The following is a 13829-nucleotide window of genomic DNA, read 5'->3' as shown; positions in this document are numbered from 1 at the left end:
TTCTGCCTCTTAATTAGATAGTTACCTTCGTAATTAGTACACTCGCTCGCTTAACCATTGCTTAATGTCTCATTCGCCGGGTTGTTGTTCAATGGAAGAATCGGCAAAGCGTCGAACAATTTCGTGAAAGTTTCGAAATTCGAATATGGTAGAGGAGAGGTATTAATCAAGCCGGTTAACGAAGACGAGCGGTCCGAATTGGCATCCTTAGAAGGTTCGTATCCTTGCCAAGTCCTGCATCCTTGTTCGTTCCCGCTCTCGCGATCCGACGCGAGAGAGGATCGAGCATGAGAGGAGCGATGATGCTCCGAGTTAATGATGCGCCGCATTGCGTTACGATATAGGATTCGTAACCCGTGAAATATGGAACGAATCCATGGCTCTAGGTGGCTGCTAGTGCGGTCCCACTCTTCTTCTTCTTCGCTCACCATCACTACCGTCACCGACTGATTCAACACCACCGTGTGACACAGTTACACCGGTGCCTTGCTGTAAATCCCATACCTACGGCTTGTACCAAACCGTGATCTAGAAACACGGATGAATCCTGGGATATATAAAGCGGATTAGAACCAAACTTTGTCATTCTCTCGACACCATCCAAGGAAGGTGGAAGGTGTGCATAGCCAGAAAAGATAGAATCCGAAAGGCTTGCGGTGGTGAAGCACCTCGCGTGATCCAGAGATTCACCTTCTCAAGGATAAACGAGGGAAAAAGTCGGTGATCAAGATTTATTGTTGTACGGAAAGACACACCGATTCATTCGCCATGTATAAGGTGAGAAAACTTGCATCCAGAGAGATAGGAGGGAAATTATATCTGTTGCAACTGATATAAGCATCGAGGAGAGTAGAAAGAAGCGCGTAGCGAGGATTGTTTCGTACATCGTGGAATGCTATTCTGCGTCGTCAATGTTGCTCAACGCGAGAGATATTACTCCTTTCATTCTAAATTCGACATTGTCCGGAAATACCGGAGAAATTTTATCTATCGTATCGTAGCGTTCTAAGAGAAACGATTAAATGATATTCCGTTTCGAAATGTCTTCCGATATAAAAATTCTTTCGTTTAATCTTCTCCGATTTCCAAAATAATCCTTTCTCGATTCCAATTTTTCTTTTTTTCTTTCTATCTATCTAATCGCGTGAGATAACCAATTTTTAATCGAGCGAGCAATCAAATCATCCATTCAAATTTCGTTCGTGTTTGCAGATTGGATTAGCGGTATTCGTTTTAGCCCTCACTTTGGTACGTTCCGAACCACCGGTCAACTCGTATCTGCCACCTAGCGGTGGTGGTCCCGGGAATGGTAATGGCGGAGGAGGCGGAGGACCGTCCAACGCATACGGACCACCTGGTTTCGACGGGCAGAACGGGATCGGAGGAGGCGATAATGGTCGAAACGGTCTATCCAATAGTTACGGAGTACCTACTGGTGGAAATGGTTACAACGGCGATGGTTCTGGTAATGGAAGACCTGGCTCGAACGGTGGAAGAAATGGGAATGGTAGAGGAAATGGTTTCGGTGGTGGTCAACCTTCCAATTCTTATGGGCCACCGTCGAATGGACTCGGTGGAAATGGAGGTCCGGGAGCGGGAAGACCGTCCAGCAGCTATGGAGCACCTGGTGGAGGAAATGGATTCGCTGGTGGAAGCAACGGGAAAAATGGATTCGGTGGCGGTGGTCCATCGAGCAGCTACGGTCCTCCGGAAAATGGAAATGGTTTTAATGGTGGAAATGGAAGTCCGTCCGGCCTCTATGGACCACCAGGAAGAAACGGTGGAAACGGTGGAAATGGTGGAAATGGAGGACGACCATCGGGAAGCTATGGTACGCCTGAAAGAAACGGAGGAAGACCTGGGGGACTTTATGGAGCACCGGGCAGAAATGGGAATAATGGTGGTAATGGTGGATATCCTAATGGAGGATTAAACGGTGGCAATGGTGGATATCCTTCGGGAGGACCGGGTGGAAATGGTGGTGGTAACGGTGGTTATCCTTCTGGAGGCTCAAATGGAGACAATGGTGGTTATCCATCCGGTGGTAATGGTGACGGTAATGGAGCAGGTTATGGACAAGATGAAAATAATGTGAGTCCCTATTCTCAATGATTATAATATATATCATGATAAGTCATTTTCAATATTATCTTCGATTTCTAACAAAAGTTATAATATAAGCGAAAAATAACGATTCTCTTTGTTTTTTATCATCTTTATATGTTTTATTCTTATTTTTATATTTTTCAATATCAATTTAGGAGCCTGCGAAATACGAATTCTCTTATGAAGTGAAAGACGAGCAATCTGGAGCTGATTATGGCCATACAGAAAGCAGAGATGGAGATCGTGCACAGGGAGAGTTCAATGTTCTGCTTCCCGATGGTAGAAAACAAATCGTCGAATACGAAGCTGATCAAGATGGATTTAAACCTCAAATTAGATACGAAGGTGAAGCAAATTCTCAAGGATATGGATCTGGAGGACCAGGAGGTAATGGTGGAGATAATGGATATCCAACTGGTGGACCAGGAGGTAATGGTTATTCATCGGGAAGGCCAAACGGCGGATCTGACTTTAGTGATGGTATATCTATGATGCGATATCTATTTTTTAATTAATCGTCAATTAAAATGCTCGTTGTTAAAAATATTCATTTATTTAATCATATTACCCGATTCTCATTCACGAACAAACAATTTAAATTATATCTGTAAAAATTCTGACCATCTTCGATGTTAATTAATTTATATCTAAATAGAATATCTATAGAATCTATATCACGATTGTAATATAAACTTTTCCAATATCTTGTTATATTATTTTATTTTCACGTATACATATGTATCTTTTATTCTCTATCTTCATTCTCTATCAGCAACGGTATCAATATTTATATAAATATAATAGATATAATTTCATTTCACAGGAGGATATCCATCCACAAGACCAGGTGGCGAGAATGGTGGATACAGAAACGGAAACAATGGTGGCAATGGTAATGGAGGATATCCATCTGGAAATGGTGGCGATGTCGCAGCTAATGGAGGATACCAATATTAAATATTTATCTAGGTGTAACAACATATATTGCGCGTATTACAAGAAGGGAATACATGGGGCAACGTTTATTATAACGCACAGGATAGTTTCTGTCTGGAACGGTAGAAACAGTTGTATTGGGAACGATAATTATTTTAGGCGAATCGAATTTTTATGTCGATGTCTAATGTATTTGATCGTTTTAGGATATTTTCAATTAAACGACGATAGAAATAAAAAAAATCATCATTCGTTTAACGTTGAAAACGAATATTGCAATGCTTCGTTTGTTTCAGACGCAGTATCTTTCCTAGTATAAAATTATTCGTATGATATACATAAAGACCTCGAAGTTAATGCTTTTACAATTAAAAATAAACGATATTATTAGATATTATTTACATACAATTTCGCAATATATACATTTATAATGGAATATATGTAAATGGTAATAATACTAATAAGACCGTTTATTCGATTTAGCAAATACAAATTTTTTTCTTTTTCTTTTTTTTTTCTTTCAATATATATGATAAAACTCGTAAATTAATTTATTAGCATTATGTTAACATTTGCAATTTAATTATAATATTTCTGTTTTTCGAAAGAATATTCGAAATAAGCATTTGTCCTTGAATATTCCTTGATTTATCTATAACTTTATAACCGTTACCAGATATATGCTAATCTTTAATGTTTGTTAAGATATATTTTATATTTATTACTATTTATCATACTATATGTATATTTAGCAATGTTTAAAATGTAGCTGTAGTAAGAAACGTCCGCATAAATAAAAATTGCGGTAGGCCATAATGTGTTCAGTCTTTTACTTATACCTTTCACGCTATGTAAACGTAAAATTTATAATATAACTATACGATTATTAATTTTAAATATCTGAATACTTATAAAATTATTAATATATGCGAATTAACTAATAATATTAATAATATTATTATATTAATCGCTTATTTGTAATATAATTGCCATATTGATAAAGATTCTTATTCATTTCCTTTCATTTCCTTTCAAAAATATGTGTAAGTACACGTATAATAAATCAAATGCTTATTTCGATCCGTTTTTCGATTATTTTTATTGCATCAGTACTTATATATTATTTTCTATTACTATTATATATATATATATATATATATATATATATATATATATATATATATATATATATTTTATATACCATAATATATTTTATATATATTTTTATTTTAAATAATGATAAAGATAATCGAATACCGAAGTGTCGTCTCTTGAATGCATAAATTTTGCACAAAATCAATATAAACAAAGAGAGTAAATAATAGACAAAGATAAAATAAAAAATTGGAATTAGCGCAATTTTTGCCACAATGAAACACATATGATATGATAAAAAATAAATATCAATGCCATTTCTTGATTGCCTTTAACAAGTATAAGATAGATCAATAAGAATTGAAGATCAAGAGATATCTTGAATATTTTCAAAATATGTTTTTGATATTCAAATTAAAGAATATAAATTGAAACTGAAGAAATAGTTTTAAAAAAATTCTAAAAAATAATATTTTAAGAATATTTATAAGATTCATAAAATATTATAAAAAAAATAGGAATTGTAAAATATAATTATAAAATATTTCTTATTTATTTTTTTAATTTAACTTATATGATTAAATACATTTTTTTAACAGCATTTATTTATTTGATCAATTTTAACGAAATTAAATTATTCATCTATCAAGTCACATTTGAATGTGTTAAATCAGCTATAGCTTTTTGTCTAAGAGTGTATAATTTTTTCACCCATTTATCGAATCTTGCTTCTTGATCGATCATTATCTGAAACAAAAAGCATTTGAAAATAAAATATAATATATAATATTCACTTATATTATCTATTATATATGTATATATAAAAAATAAAAAAATAATTACCGATGAATGAAAGATACTCTCTGTTCCATTAGGAATTTCAGCCACTGTTGGAACTTGTATAGTATCTGCGTTAATATCTATAACAATGTTCTTAAACTTTTTTTCTTTTGTATTAGATGAAAATTGTTTGGGTGTAAAACCTTCGGAATTAATTTCCTCTAATACACCTTCTTTAAAACGAGGTTCGATTGGGAAATCATCTATAAAAAATAATTTGGCGTTAGATTAATATGATTAACTATAAATTTACATTAATGCGATATTCTAAATTATATAAATAAAGATAATATAATATAATATAATGATGATTTTCACCTTTTATTAAAATATTTTTAGTTTTTTCAAATACAATAGTTTTCACATTAGATTGTGAACTACTCGAACGACTTCCAGATTTTTCTCTTGAAATAGATCTAGCTTTTCTTTTTGAACAATCTGAAGATCTAGATCTAGAATGATATCTGTGTCTTTCTCTTCCTTTTGAACTACTGTTTCTAGAACTTTTATAACTCTTTTGATTGTGATCTCTGTCTCTGCCTCTGCTTCTCGAATGAGAGCGATGTCTACGTTTTGTTTTTGAATGTTTGGATGATCTTTTTCTATGAGGAGATGAATCGCTAGAATCTGAACTAGATGATCTGAAAATTTGATATCATAAATATATTTCTTGTAACTAAGTTTTTCATGTCAATGTGATATTAAATATATTAATGGAAATTATAATATATTTTTATATTTAAAATTATATCAACGAAGTAAAATACGGAAAAAAAAATAAATAAGAATAATATACAAGATAAAATATAAATAGGTAAAGCATGTATATTATGTTATATATTATATCACTTAAATTTGAAAAGGATTAAATTATTTACCTAGATCTTCTACTACGTCTTCGTCGATATCTGCTATTATGATCTGAATCTGATTCACTAGAATATCTTGCCATAACTGTCACCTGGTTCTTTGTTTATTTTGCATCTGGATCTAGGTTAAACTCGCAATCAGTATTAGTATCAATGCAATGAAATACTTGAATATGCAATAAAGAAATAGATAAAAAAAACAAATAATACTATAGCGCTATCTATCTGTATGAATTTGAAAATACATATAAATACATAAATGAATTTGAAGATACATATAAAAACATAAATTGAAAATAAAATAAATTCGAATTTGACGCGTACAAATGCTTTTATTGTCCAATCGGATTGTGCAAAAGATTAACATGGCATCTTGTAACCCATAAAATAGCTTAAAAACGTGACATACATACAATTTTTAAACTAATGAATTCCGGTAGTTAAGATTGATATTTTTCGATTCTACTAGTCAAAAATTATAAAAAGAATTCAAAATTTTAAATATCCCAGAGTGAAGTTTAATCAAAGTATTATTCGAAATATATGTACATCTTTGACTTCTGATGCTCTCTTGACAATTTCAATAATTTGTCGATTGTTTTATACATTTCTTCAGATATAAAAATTTAAATATTGGTGTCGCTTTTAAAAAGTTTTAAAGTTAGCAGAAATTTAATGAGATATAACATGGCGCCGGTAGATAATTCACCAAGAGAAAACATGGGAGCATTTGACTTTATATATTCAATAAAAGCGAATGATACAATACCGGTACATATTTATAAATCCAGAGATACTGGAATTACTGTTTGTATTGCAGATGTTGAGGGACCTGTTGTAAATGGTTACTTTTGTCTTGGTAATTTCTTTTGTTTTTATATTTCTTTATTTTAATATAGTGTTTATATTATATTATTATTTTATATATATATTATATACATATTATATATACATATATATACATGATGTATCTATTTTTATAAATTTAGCTACTGAGGCACATGATGATGATGGACTACCTCATACATTGGAACACCTTGTTTTCCTGGGTAGTGAGGATTATCCATACAAAGGTGTTTTGGACTTATTGGCCAATAGATGTTTAGCATCTGGTACCAATGCTGCAACACAAATTGATTCTACTTTTTATACTATGATAACTGCTGGGAGTGAAGGATTTCTATCTTTAATGCCTATATATTTAGATCATATACTTTACCCGTTACTTACGGTATAATATATTATATATTATAAATTTTTAGTATTTTATATTATATATGTAAAATATTTATAAAATAATAAAATAAAGATTTATTTTTTTAGGATGCAGCTTTTCTTACTGAAATACATCATGTTAATGGTGAAGGCGAAGATGCAGGTGTAGTTTATTGTGAAATGCAAGGGAAAGAAGCTACAGGAGAATATTTGGTATACATGGAACAGATAAGAGCACTTTTTCCTGGACGATGTGGTTACAAATCTAATGTAGGAGGTAAAAATATATAATTTTTTAAAAATTTTACAATCTCAAAATAGAAATATTAAATAATATATATTACTGTTTTTAAAAGAAAAATATTATATTTTCTTCAGGAGCATTAAAAAATTTAAGAGAAAGTACTAATAATGAAAAAATTAGAGAATACCATCAAGAATTTTATAGGCCAGAGAATTTAACAATAGTAATTGCTGGTCAAGTGAAACATGCAGATGTATTTAAAGCATTACAAACCATAGAAAAGAAAATAATAGCAAAAGTATATATAAAATTATTTGCTATTAAGTTTCATTCATTGTAATTTATTTTAAATTTTTTACTATTTATATAACATAGTCAAAAAGTAACAAATTTTTTAGGGAAATAGAAGTTTCTTTAAAAGACCTTGGCAAAATCCTATACCACCTCTTACTAAAACTGTTGATGTAGATGTATATTATCCTTGTGATAATGAAGATAATGGAATAGTGAATGTTGCATGGAGAGGATCTTCTATTAATAATAAAATGTATGATCTTATTGGTTGTACATTACTTTTAAAATATCTCACAGATACATCAGTTAGTCCAGTGCAAAAAGAATTTGTTGAAATTGATGATGCATATGCTAGTAATGTTGGTTATTCTTATCCTAAATATACAATATCTGAATTATGTCTTGAATTTGAAAGTGTACCAAAATTAAAAATACCTTTGATAAAAGATCAATTGTTAAAAGTACTGAATGATGTGTATGAAAAAGGAATTGATATGAAACGAATGAAAACAGTTGTTCATAGACGTATTCTTGAAACTTTGAGTTGTTTAGAAAATGAACCTCATGATTCAGTTGCACATATGCTTTTTGGATATGCACTTTATGGCAATTCTAAGGATGATGTAAGTTCTTTTAAATGAATATATCACAATATATTTTATTCAAAAATATTTTTATAATAATGATATATTTGTTTCTATAATTTTAGTTGGATCAAAGAACAAATGAAATACAAGATTTTCGAAAATTAGAAACTGAGCCTGAATCTTATTGGTTAAATTTGTTAAAAACATATTTTATTAATCCTCCATTTGTAATAGTTAAAGGAATTCCCAGTTTAGAAAAAAAACATGAATTAACTGAAAAAGAAAAAGTTCGTGTTGCTAAACAAATTGAAAATTTAGGTAAAGAAGGTCTTCAAGAGAAAGAAAGAAAATTGCAAGAAGCAATTGCTAAGAATAATGTATTTAATTTCATATTCATGTGTATATATATATATATATATATATATATATATATATATATATATATATATATTTTTTTTTTTTTTTTTTTTTTACATTTTAATGATATACATTTTTAGATACCAGTACCAGATGAAATATTGAGTTCTGTTCCTATACCATCTACTCACCTTATCAATTTCCACTATATTAAAAGTTATACAACAGAAACGAGTAAACAACATTCTAGATTTGATGTATCGAAATTGCCATTTTATACGTATTTGGATCATGTTAATACAAATTTTGTTTATGTATGTATATAATTATGTTTATTATTTTTTTTTATCTATTATTTTTTATCACTTGATTTCATTTAATTGACTATATATATTTCTTTTACAGATGTTTGTTATTATGAATACTTCAAATGTGAAAAAAGAATATAAACCTTACATTCCTTTATTGTTAGAAATAATAATGGAATGCCCAGTAATGAGAAATGGTCAACTCATTCCATATGAAGAAATTGTAGCTGAATTGGAAGCTGATACTACAAACAATGCTACTGCACTTGGAGTTGGAATTAATTCTTCAAAATTTTCATGTGGATTATATAGCTATAGTGCTCTTTTAATACTTCAGGTAACAATTTTTTATATTAAATAAATTTTTTTCTATATTTATCTTATTTAATAATTTTAAATATCTGTTATTTTTAGATTGAAATAGAAAAATATGAAAAAGGTGTACAATGGATTAAAGAACTTTTATATGAAACTAAATTAACTCCAGATAGATTGAAAATAACAGCTGCAAAAATGGTCAATGATGTTGCTCAAGTTAAGAGACAAGGAAATAAAGTAGTAAATGACTTGATGAAGGGACTAATATATAATAAGGGTAAAAGAATGTTACAAGAAATTACATGTTATTAATTGTAAATAATAATAATAATATTTTGTATTTTTAGATAGCAATCCTTACACATCTAGTATGTTACGACAACAAAAATTCCTTAATAATGTTCTAGAACGTTTGAATAATGAAACAGGACAAAAAGAAATTGTATCTGAAATTGAATCAGTTAGAGAACTGTTAACAATACCTAAAAATATGGTATTATACATGGCAACTAATGTGGATAAATTAACTGCTCAAGTACCAAATGTTTATAATCCATGGAACACTTACTTTTCTACTTTTGATACATCAAGCAAAATTAAGTTAGTTTATTTATACAATTTAAATTACAAATTACATATTTGCATATAAATCGTAAATATATAATTGTACAGACTTGAAGCCATTCCTGATTCTACATTGATAAATTCTCCAGATGAAATTCCATTTAGAGGATGCGTTACAGGATTAGGTAGCATAGAATCTTCCTATTTATGTCAGTGTTGTCCATGTATAAGTGATTACCAGAGTCCAGATCTAGCTCCTTTACTTGTGTGTATAAAATATTTAACTCAATTAGAGGTAAATAAATAATAATTGAATATAAGTGTAAGAAATATAATTATATAATATATAATTTAATATTTATTTAATTAATATAATTTAATAATATTTAATTATATTATATTTAATATTTAATTTAAATATGAATGTTACAAAAGGGTCCTATGTGGAAACTCATTAGAGGTCAGGGTCTATCTTATGGATATGCTATCTATCCTAAACCAAATGATGGCCTATTATATTTTTCACTTTATAAATCTACAAATGTTATAGCAGCTTATAAAGAAGCAAAATCAATTGTAGTAAGTATATTTAGATTATAATTAAGTAAATATTTGATATTCAAAATACAAATAGAATTATTTATTTACTAAATTAAATATAGGAAATTCATATTTTTGAAAATAAATGGGAAAAATTACTTTTTGAATCAGCAAAATCTTGTTTAATATTTGAAATTATTGAAAAAGAACAAAATGTAGGTGATTTAGTAGAACAATCATTATTGTCTTATTTTAAAAATGTACCACATGATTATACTCAACAAATGGTACAACATGTATCTGATGTAACAATTGAGGATATGGATCGTATAGCATCACAATATTTAAAACCATTATTTGATCCAAAAGAGTGTAGAACAACTGTTGTATGTCATCCATCAAAAGTACCAGAAATAGTTGATGCATTTAAAACGTAAGTAAATGATTTTTACATTAATATAATTAATATTAATATTAATATATTATATTATAACAATTTATAATACATATATATATATATATATACATGTATATATATATACATGTATGTTGTATGTTTTTATTACAGATTCAATCACGATCTTAAATCGTATAATGTTCTTGAAGAAAGTTACTTAAATGACTGGTAAATTTAAAATAATAATTATTATTAATAAAATAATTAATAAATAATTAGAAGAATATTCAAAAAAGTTAAAAGAAAATCATATATTACAATGTTTCTACTTGAACACAAATTCAAAAAGAAGAAATACATTTTTTATTCAAAAAATTTTTTATTTAAAAAATTTTACATTTATGCAAAATTAACATAAATAACATTAAGAAATTAGCAATTTGATTAAAATATATACATTTAAAATCTAATTAAATAATTTTATAAATTTCGCATATTCGTGTATATTTTTTTATTTCCTTTACAAGTTGTTATTAAAACATTGTTATTTAAAACATAAATTAAAATAATTCAATTTAAAATCAAAAATCAATAATTAATAAAATTATTGAAATAATTTAATTCCTTATATATTTATATTTTTCATATCATACAGTAATTATGATGCTGATATATTTATTACTTCTAATGCTGATACACCATTTTGTTTAATTGGTAAATAAACTCCACCATACATTTGTAAACCAAACATTGTAATATTTGCAGTGTCTAGTGGTTCTACATCAAGTACTTCTCGTCCACGATAATATGGTTTAAAATTTTTCAAAGGCAATATCACAGTTGAAAAATCAATATTTGACATTGGTGCCTGTGATTTAATATGATTTTTATATTAAATTAATATATACTTGGAAATTATTTTTATTTAAAGCTTTTTAATATATATTTTAATAATATAATTTAAATAATATATCCAGAAAATTATTTTATTATATATATATAGCTTAATAATTTTTTTATATTGTTTTTAAAAATAATTTAAAATAATGTGAGTAAAATTTACCGTGAAAAATTGTTCATATGTTATATCTTTATTTGAATGAAGACCTTTGTGTCTAAGAACAACTTTATAGTAAATATTATTGCCTTGTCCTCGACAATTTATTTCAACATTTTTAAAATTAGATAAATTTAAATTAGTAATTGTACGTATTCCTGCAAAACCTGCACCATTTAGTTGTGGATTCAAAAGAGTAAAGAATACAGCATATTGAAAAACTTGTGTTGTTTGCAATGCTAAAACAGCTTTTGACTTTCCTACTGTTCTTACAGTGTCAGATATTTCTTTCCAATTATCTACATTTTCTACAGTTGTAAAATCAAAAAGTATTTCTTTATGCCTAATAAATTATAAAAATAAAAAATAAATTTGATTATTTGAAAACATTTTTATTATATTACTTATTTATTGCAATAACAACATAATATAAAAATTACCATTTTAAAACCAATCTAAATGTTTTCAATTTCTGTAAAAATTAAAATTCATTAAAATTTTAAATTCTTATTTCACATTTAAAACTCTATTAACAAAATGATTATTTCTATATTAATAATTAAAAAACTATAATTTTTAAATTATATCACTATTGCAGCAAATGAATAATATCATTATTTATAAGAATACTAAACTTTTTTTTATAATTTTAAAATATTCTGAATTTTCATATTTTAAACTATCATTGTTACTTTGTCTTAAACAAATGATAGAAAATATTTCTTCTGAGCTTTATTTGTTGGATATGTTTATATAAAAAAAATATAAAAATTTATGATATCAAACAAAATTTAGCAAAAAAGAAATATTAAAATATAAATTGTATATAAAACAATAATATATTTTTTACGACATATAATAAAAAAAACATAAATATTACTATTAAAACTTACAAATTGATAAATTTTTGAAAATTTCTTGTACAATGTGATGATGAAAACAGGTTATAATAAATACGAATAAGAAATGCAATAAAAAATTGTATTGTTAACATAATTTTTAATTATTATTATTATTATCTATTATAACTATTAATAATTATAGTAATATTTAATATACTATTATTTTAAAAACAATATTAAATAAAAGATTTAAGATACTCAACATATTACATATCATAAATTAAAATCAATTAAAAATGTAACAAAGTAATTTTAAAATAACATTAAAATTTATATTTATAAATATAAAAAATATATATTTTTTTTTTTGATAAAATTAATATGTCATAAATATTCTTTAATTTTCATAAACAAACATTTATTCAATATTATCTCATGAAATAAAATTAGATTTATATAAAAAAAAATATATATTGATGTTGTGTACTATTATTAAAAATAACTTACCCCTTTATTAAACAAAACATTATACCAATCATAAAAATAATATAAATATATTGATAATTCATTGTAAAACAATTTTTAACTTGAAAATTTACTGTTATAACAATTTAGCTGAATTTAATCCTTTTCTTATATGTCTGGTGAAGTTAAATTTATACATCTAATTCAACTGTTACATTTTATAATTTTAAATTATTTTTATAACAAATTTAGGCGGTAAAATTAAAATATATAATTACAATGTATAAAAGATATAATTAAATATTTTATTAATTAAATTTATCAATCATAATTTAATGACTTGAGAACTTTTTTAATATAAAATTCTAATAAGAAATTTTATTAAGAACAATTGTACAAAAAAAAATAAAATGAAATAATTAAAATTCTAATAATTAAAAAAAAAGATTATATGAATTTACGAATATATATTTTATATTTTATATTTATAAATAAATATAAAATTTTTTTAAATTCATATTTTAAAATTATTTGTAATAACTTAAAAATCCAAAATATAAAACGAAAACGATAAGATATATATTTATCTGTGTGAAATAATATTATATCTAAATGTAATTATATGACATATTAAATTTAAGAGACAATTAAACCAAATAATGTTATCAATTTTTTAATGATTTGTATAATCTTTATTTTTTTTAAAGTTATAAAAAAATTACGATGATAATATATTTGTTCATATATGATTTTTATCTTAACATTAAATATGTAAAATCAATAATATTAATGCAC

General features: G+C 26.4%; 4 protein-coding genes across 8 annotated transcripts; 2 read left to right on the top strand and 2 right to left on the bottom strand.

Annotated features, from left to right (window-relative positions):
* The first annotated feature begins 386 nt into the window (after positions 1 to 386).
* LOC100871959 (uncharacterized) lies at positions 387 to 3858 on the top strand. The gene is made up of 4 exons (XM_012488815.3): positions 387 to 777; positions 1213 to 2091; positions 2262 to 2586; positions 2930 to 3858. The coding sequence occupies exons 1-4, from the start codon at positions 769 to 771 to the stop codon at positions 3061 to 3063; spliced, it is 1347 nt and encodes a 448-aa protein (XP_012344269.2). The 5' UTR covers positions 387 to 768; the 3' UTR covers positions 3064 to 3858.
* Positions 3859 to 4671: 813 nt separating this feature from the next.
* Positions 4672 to 6903, bottom strand: LOC100869808 (uncharacterized). 4 transcript variants are annotated; one of them, XM_086907054.1, is made up of 5 exons: positions 6616 to 6903; positions 5856 to 5967; positions 5296 to 5618; positions 4981 to 5180; positions 4672 to 4884 (listed from the first exon to the last, which is right to left on the bottom strand). In XM_086907054.1, exons 2-5 carry the CDS (start codon positions 5927 to 5929, stop codon positions 4783 to 4785), a joined length of 699 nt encoding a protein of 232 aa, XP_086763180.1. In that variant the 5' UTR covers positions 5930 to 5967; positions 6616 to 6903; the 3' UTR covers positions 4672 to 4782. The 4 variants fall into 4 exon arrangements, with proteins under 4 accessions (XP_086763180.1, XP_003690132.1, XP_086763179.1 ...); XM_003690084.4 differs by having other exon boundaries at positions 6396 to 6696; XM_086907053.1 differs by having other exon boundaries at positions 6260 to 6685.
* On the top strand, positions 6522 to 11164 carry LOC100871838 (uncharacterized protein C05D11.1). Its single transcript, XM_086907052.1, has 14 exons — positions 6522 to 6705; positions 6836 to 7077; positions 7170 to 7338; positions 7440 to 7603; positions 7704 to 8222; positions 8309 to 8563; positions 8684 to 8857; positions 8949 to 9188; positions 9266 to 9446; positions 9517 to 9769; positions 9842 to 10028; positions 10169 to 10312; positions 10396 to 10706; positions 10842 to 11164. The coding sequence occupies exons 1-14, from the start codon at positions 6522 to 6524 to the stop codon at positions 10900 to 10902; spliced, it is 3084 nt and encodes a 1027-aa protein (XP_086763178.1). The 3' UTR covers positions 10903 to 11164.
* Positions 11030 to 13393, bottom strand: LOC100869692 (uncharacterized). Of its 2 annotated transcripts, none has more exons than XM_031917371.2 (3): positions 13077 to 13393; positions 11734 to 12070; positions 11030 to 11538 (listed from the first exon to the last, which is right to left on the bottom strand). In XM_031917371.2, the coding sequence occupies exons 1-3, from the start codon at positions 13136 to 13138 to the stop codon at positions 11329 to 11331; spliced, it is 609 nt and encodes a 202-aa protein (XP_031773231.2). In that variant the 5' UTR covers positions 13139 to 13393; the 3' UTR covers positions 11030 to 11328. The 2 variants fall into 2 exon arrangements, with proteins under 2 accessions (XP_031773231.2, XP_086763182.1); XM_086907056.1 differs by lacking the exon at positions 13077 to 13393 and adding an exon at positions 12621 to 13027.
* Between the last annotated feature and the right edge of the window lie 436 nt (positions 13394 to 13829).

Source organism: Apis florea, unplaced genomic scaffold, assembly GCF_048593485.1.
Source record: "Apis florea isolate Af1SG1 unplaced genomic scaffold, ASM4859348v1 contig_24_pilon, whole genome shotgun sequence".
Classification (NCBI taxonomy): domain Eukaryota; kingdom Metazoa; phylum Arthropoda; class Insecta; order Hymenoptera; family Apidae; genus Apis; species Apis florea.
The sequence above is the reverse complement of the archived record's forward strand: the minus strand, read 5'-3'. Positions and strand labels throughout refer to the sequence as shown.

What these genes read in the sequence shown, in the direction of transcription:
- LOC100871959 (XM_012488815.3), top strand. An exon ending in ATGGACAAGATGAAAATAAT is followed by an intron (nt 2,092 to 2,261) that starts GTGAGTCCCTAT and finishes ATATCAATTTAG; the next exon opens with GAGCCTGCGAAATACGAATT. An exon ending in CGGATCTGACTTTAGTGATG is followed by an intron (nt 2,587 to 2,929) that starts GTATATCTATGA and finishes TTCATTTCACAG; the next exon opens with GAGGATATCCATCCACAAGA.
- LOC100869808 (XM_086907054.1), bottom strand. Translation starts at nt 5,929, where the DNA reads ATGGCAAGATATTCTAGTGAATCAGATTCAGATCATAATAGCAGATAT. An exon ending in TAAAAATATTTTAATAAAAG is followed by an intron (nt 5,181 to 5,295) that starts GTGAAAATCATC and finishes TATTTTTTATAG; the next exon opens with ATGATTTCCCAATCGAACCT. An exon ending in AGAGTATCTTTCATTCATCG is followed by an intron (nt 4,885 to 4,980) that starts GTAATTATTTTT and finishes TTTTTGTTTCAG; the next exon opens with ATAATGATCGATCAAGAAGC.
- LOC100871838 (XM_086907052.1), top strand. Translation starts at nt 6,522, where the DNA reads ATGAGATATAACATGGCGCCGGTAGATAATTCACCAAGAGAAAACATG. An exon ending in GATACATCAAGCAAAATTAA is followed by an intron (nt 9,770 to 9,841) that starts GTTAGTTTATTT and finishes ATAATTGTACAG; the next exon opens with ACTTGAAGCCATTCCTGATT. An exon ending in ATAGTTGATGCATTTAAAAC is followed by an intron (nt 10,707 to 10,841) that starts GTAAGTAAATGA and finishes TTTTTATTACAG; the next exon opens with ATTCAATCACGATCTTAAAT.
- LOC100869692 (XM_086907056.1), bottom strand. Translation starts at nt 12,721, where the DNA reads ATGTTAACAATACAATTTTTTATTGCATTTCTTATTCGTATTTATTAT. An exon ending in TTTCAAAAATTTATCAATTT is followed by an intron (nt 12,071 to 12,620) that starts GTAAGTTTTAAT and finishes ATAATTTATTAG; the next exon opens with GCATAAAGAAATACTTTTTG. An exon ending in CATATGAACAATTTTTCACG is followed by an intron (nt 11,539 to 11,733) that starts GTAAATTTTACT and finishes ATTAAATCACAG; the next exon opens with GCACCAATGTCAAATATTGA.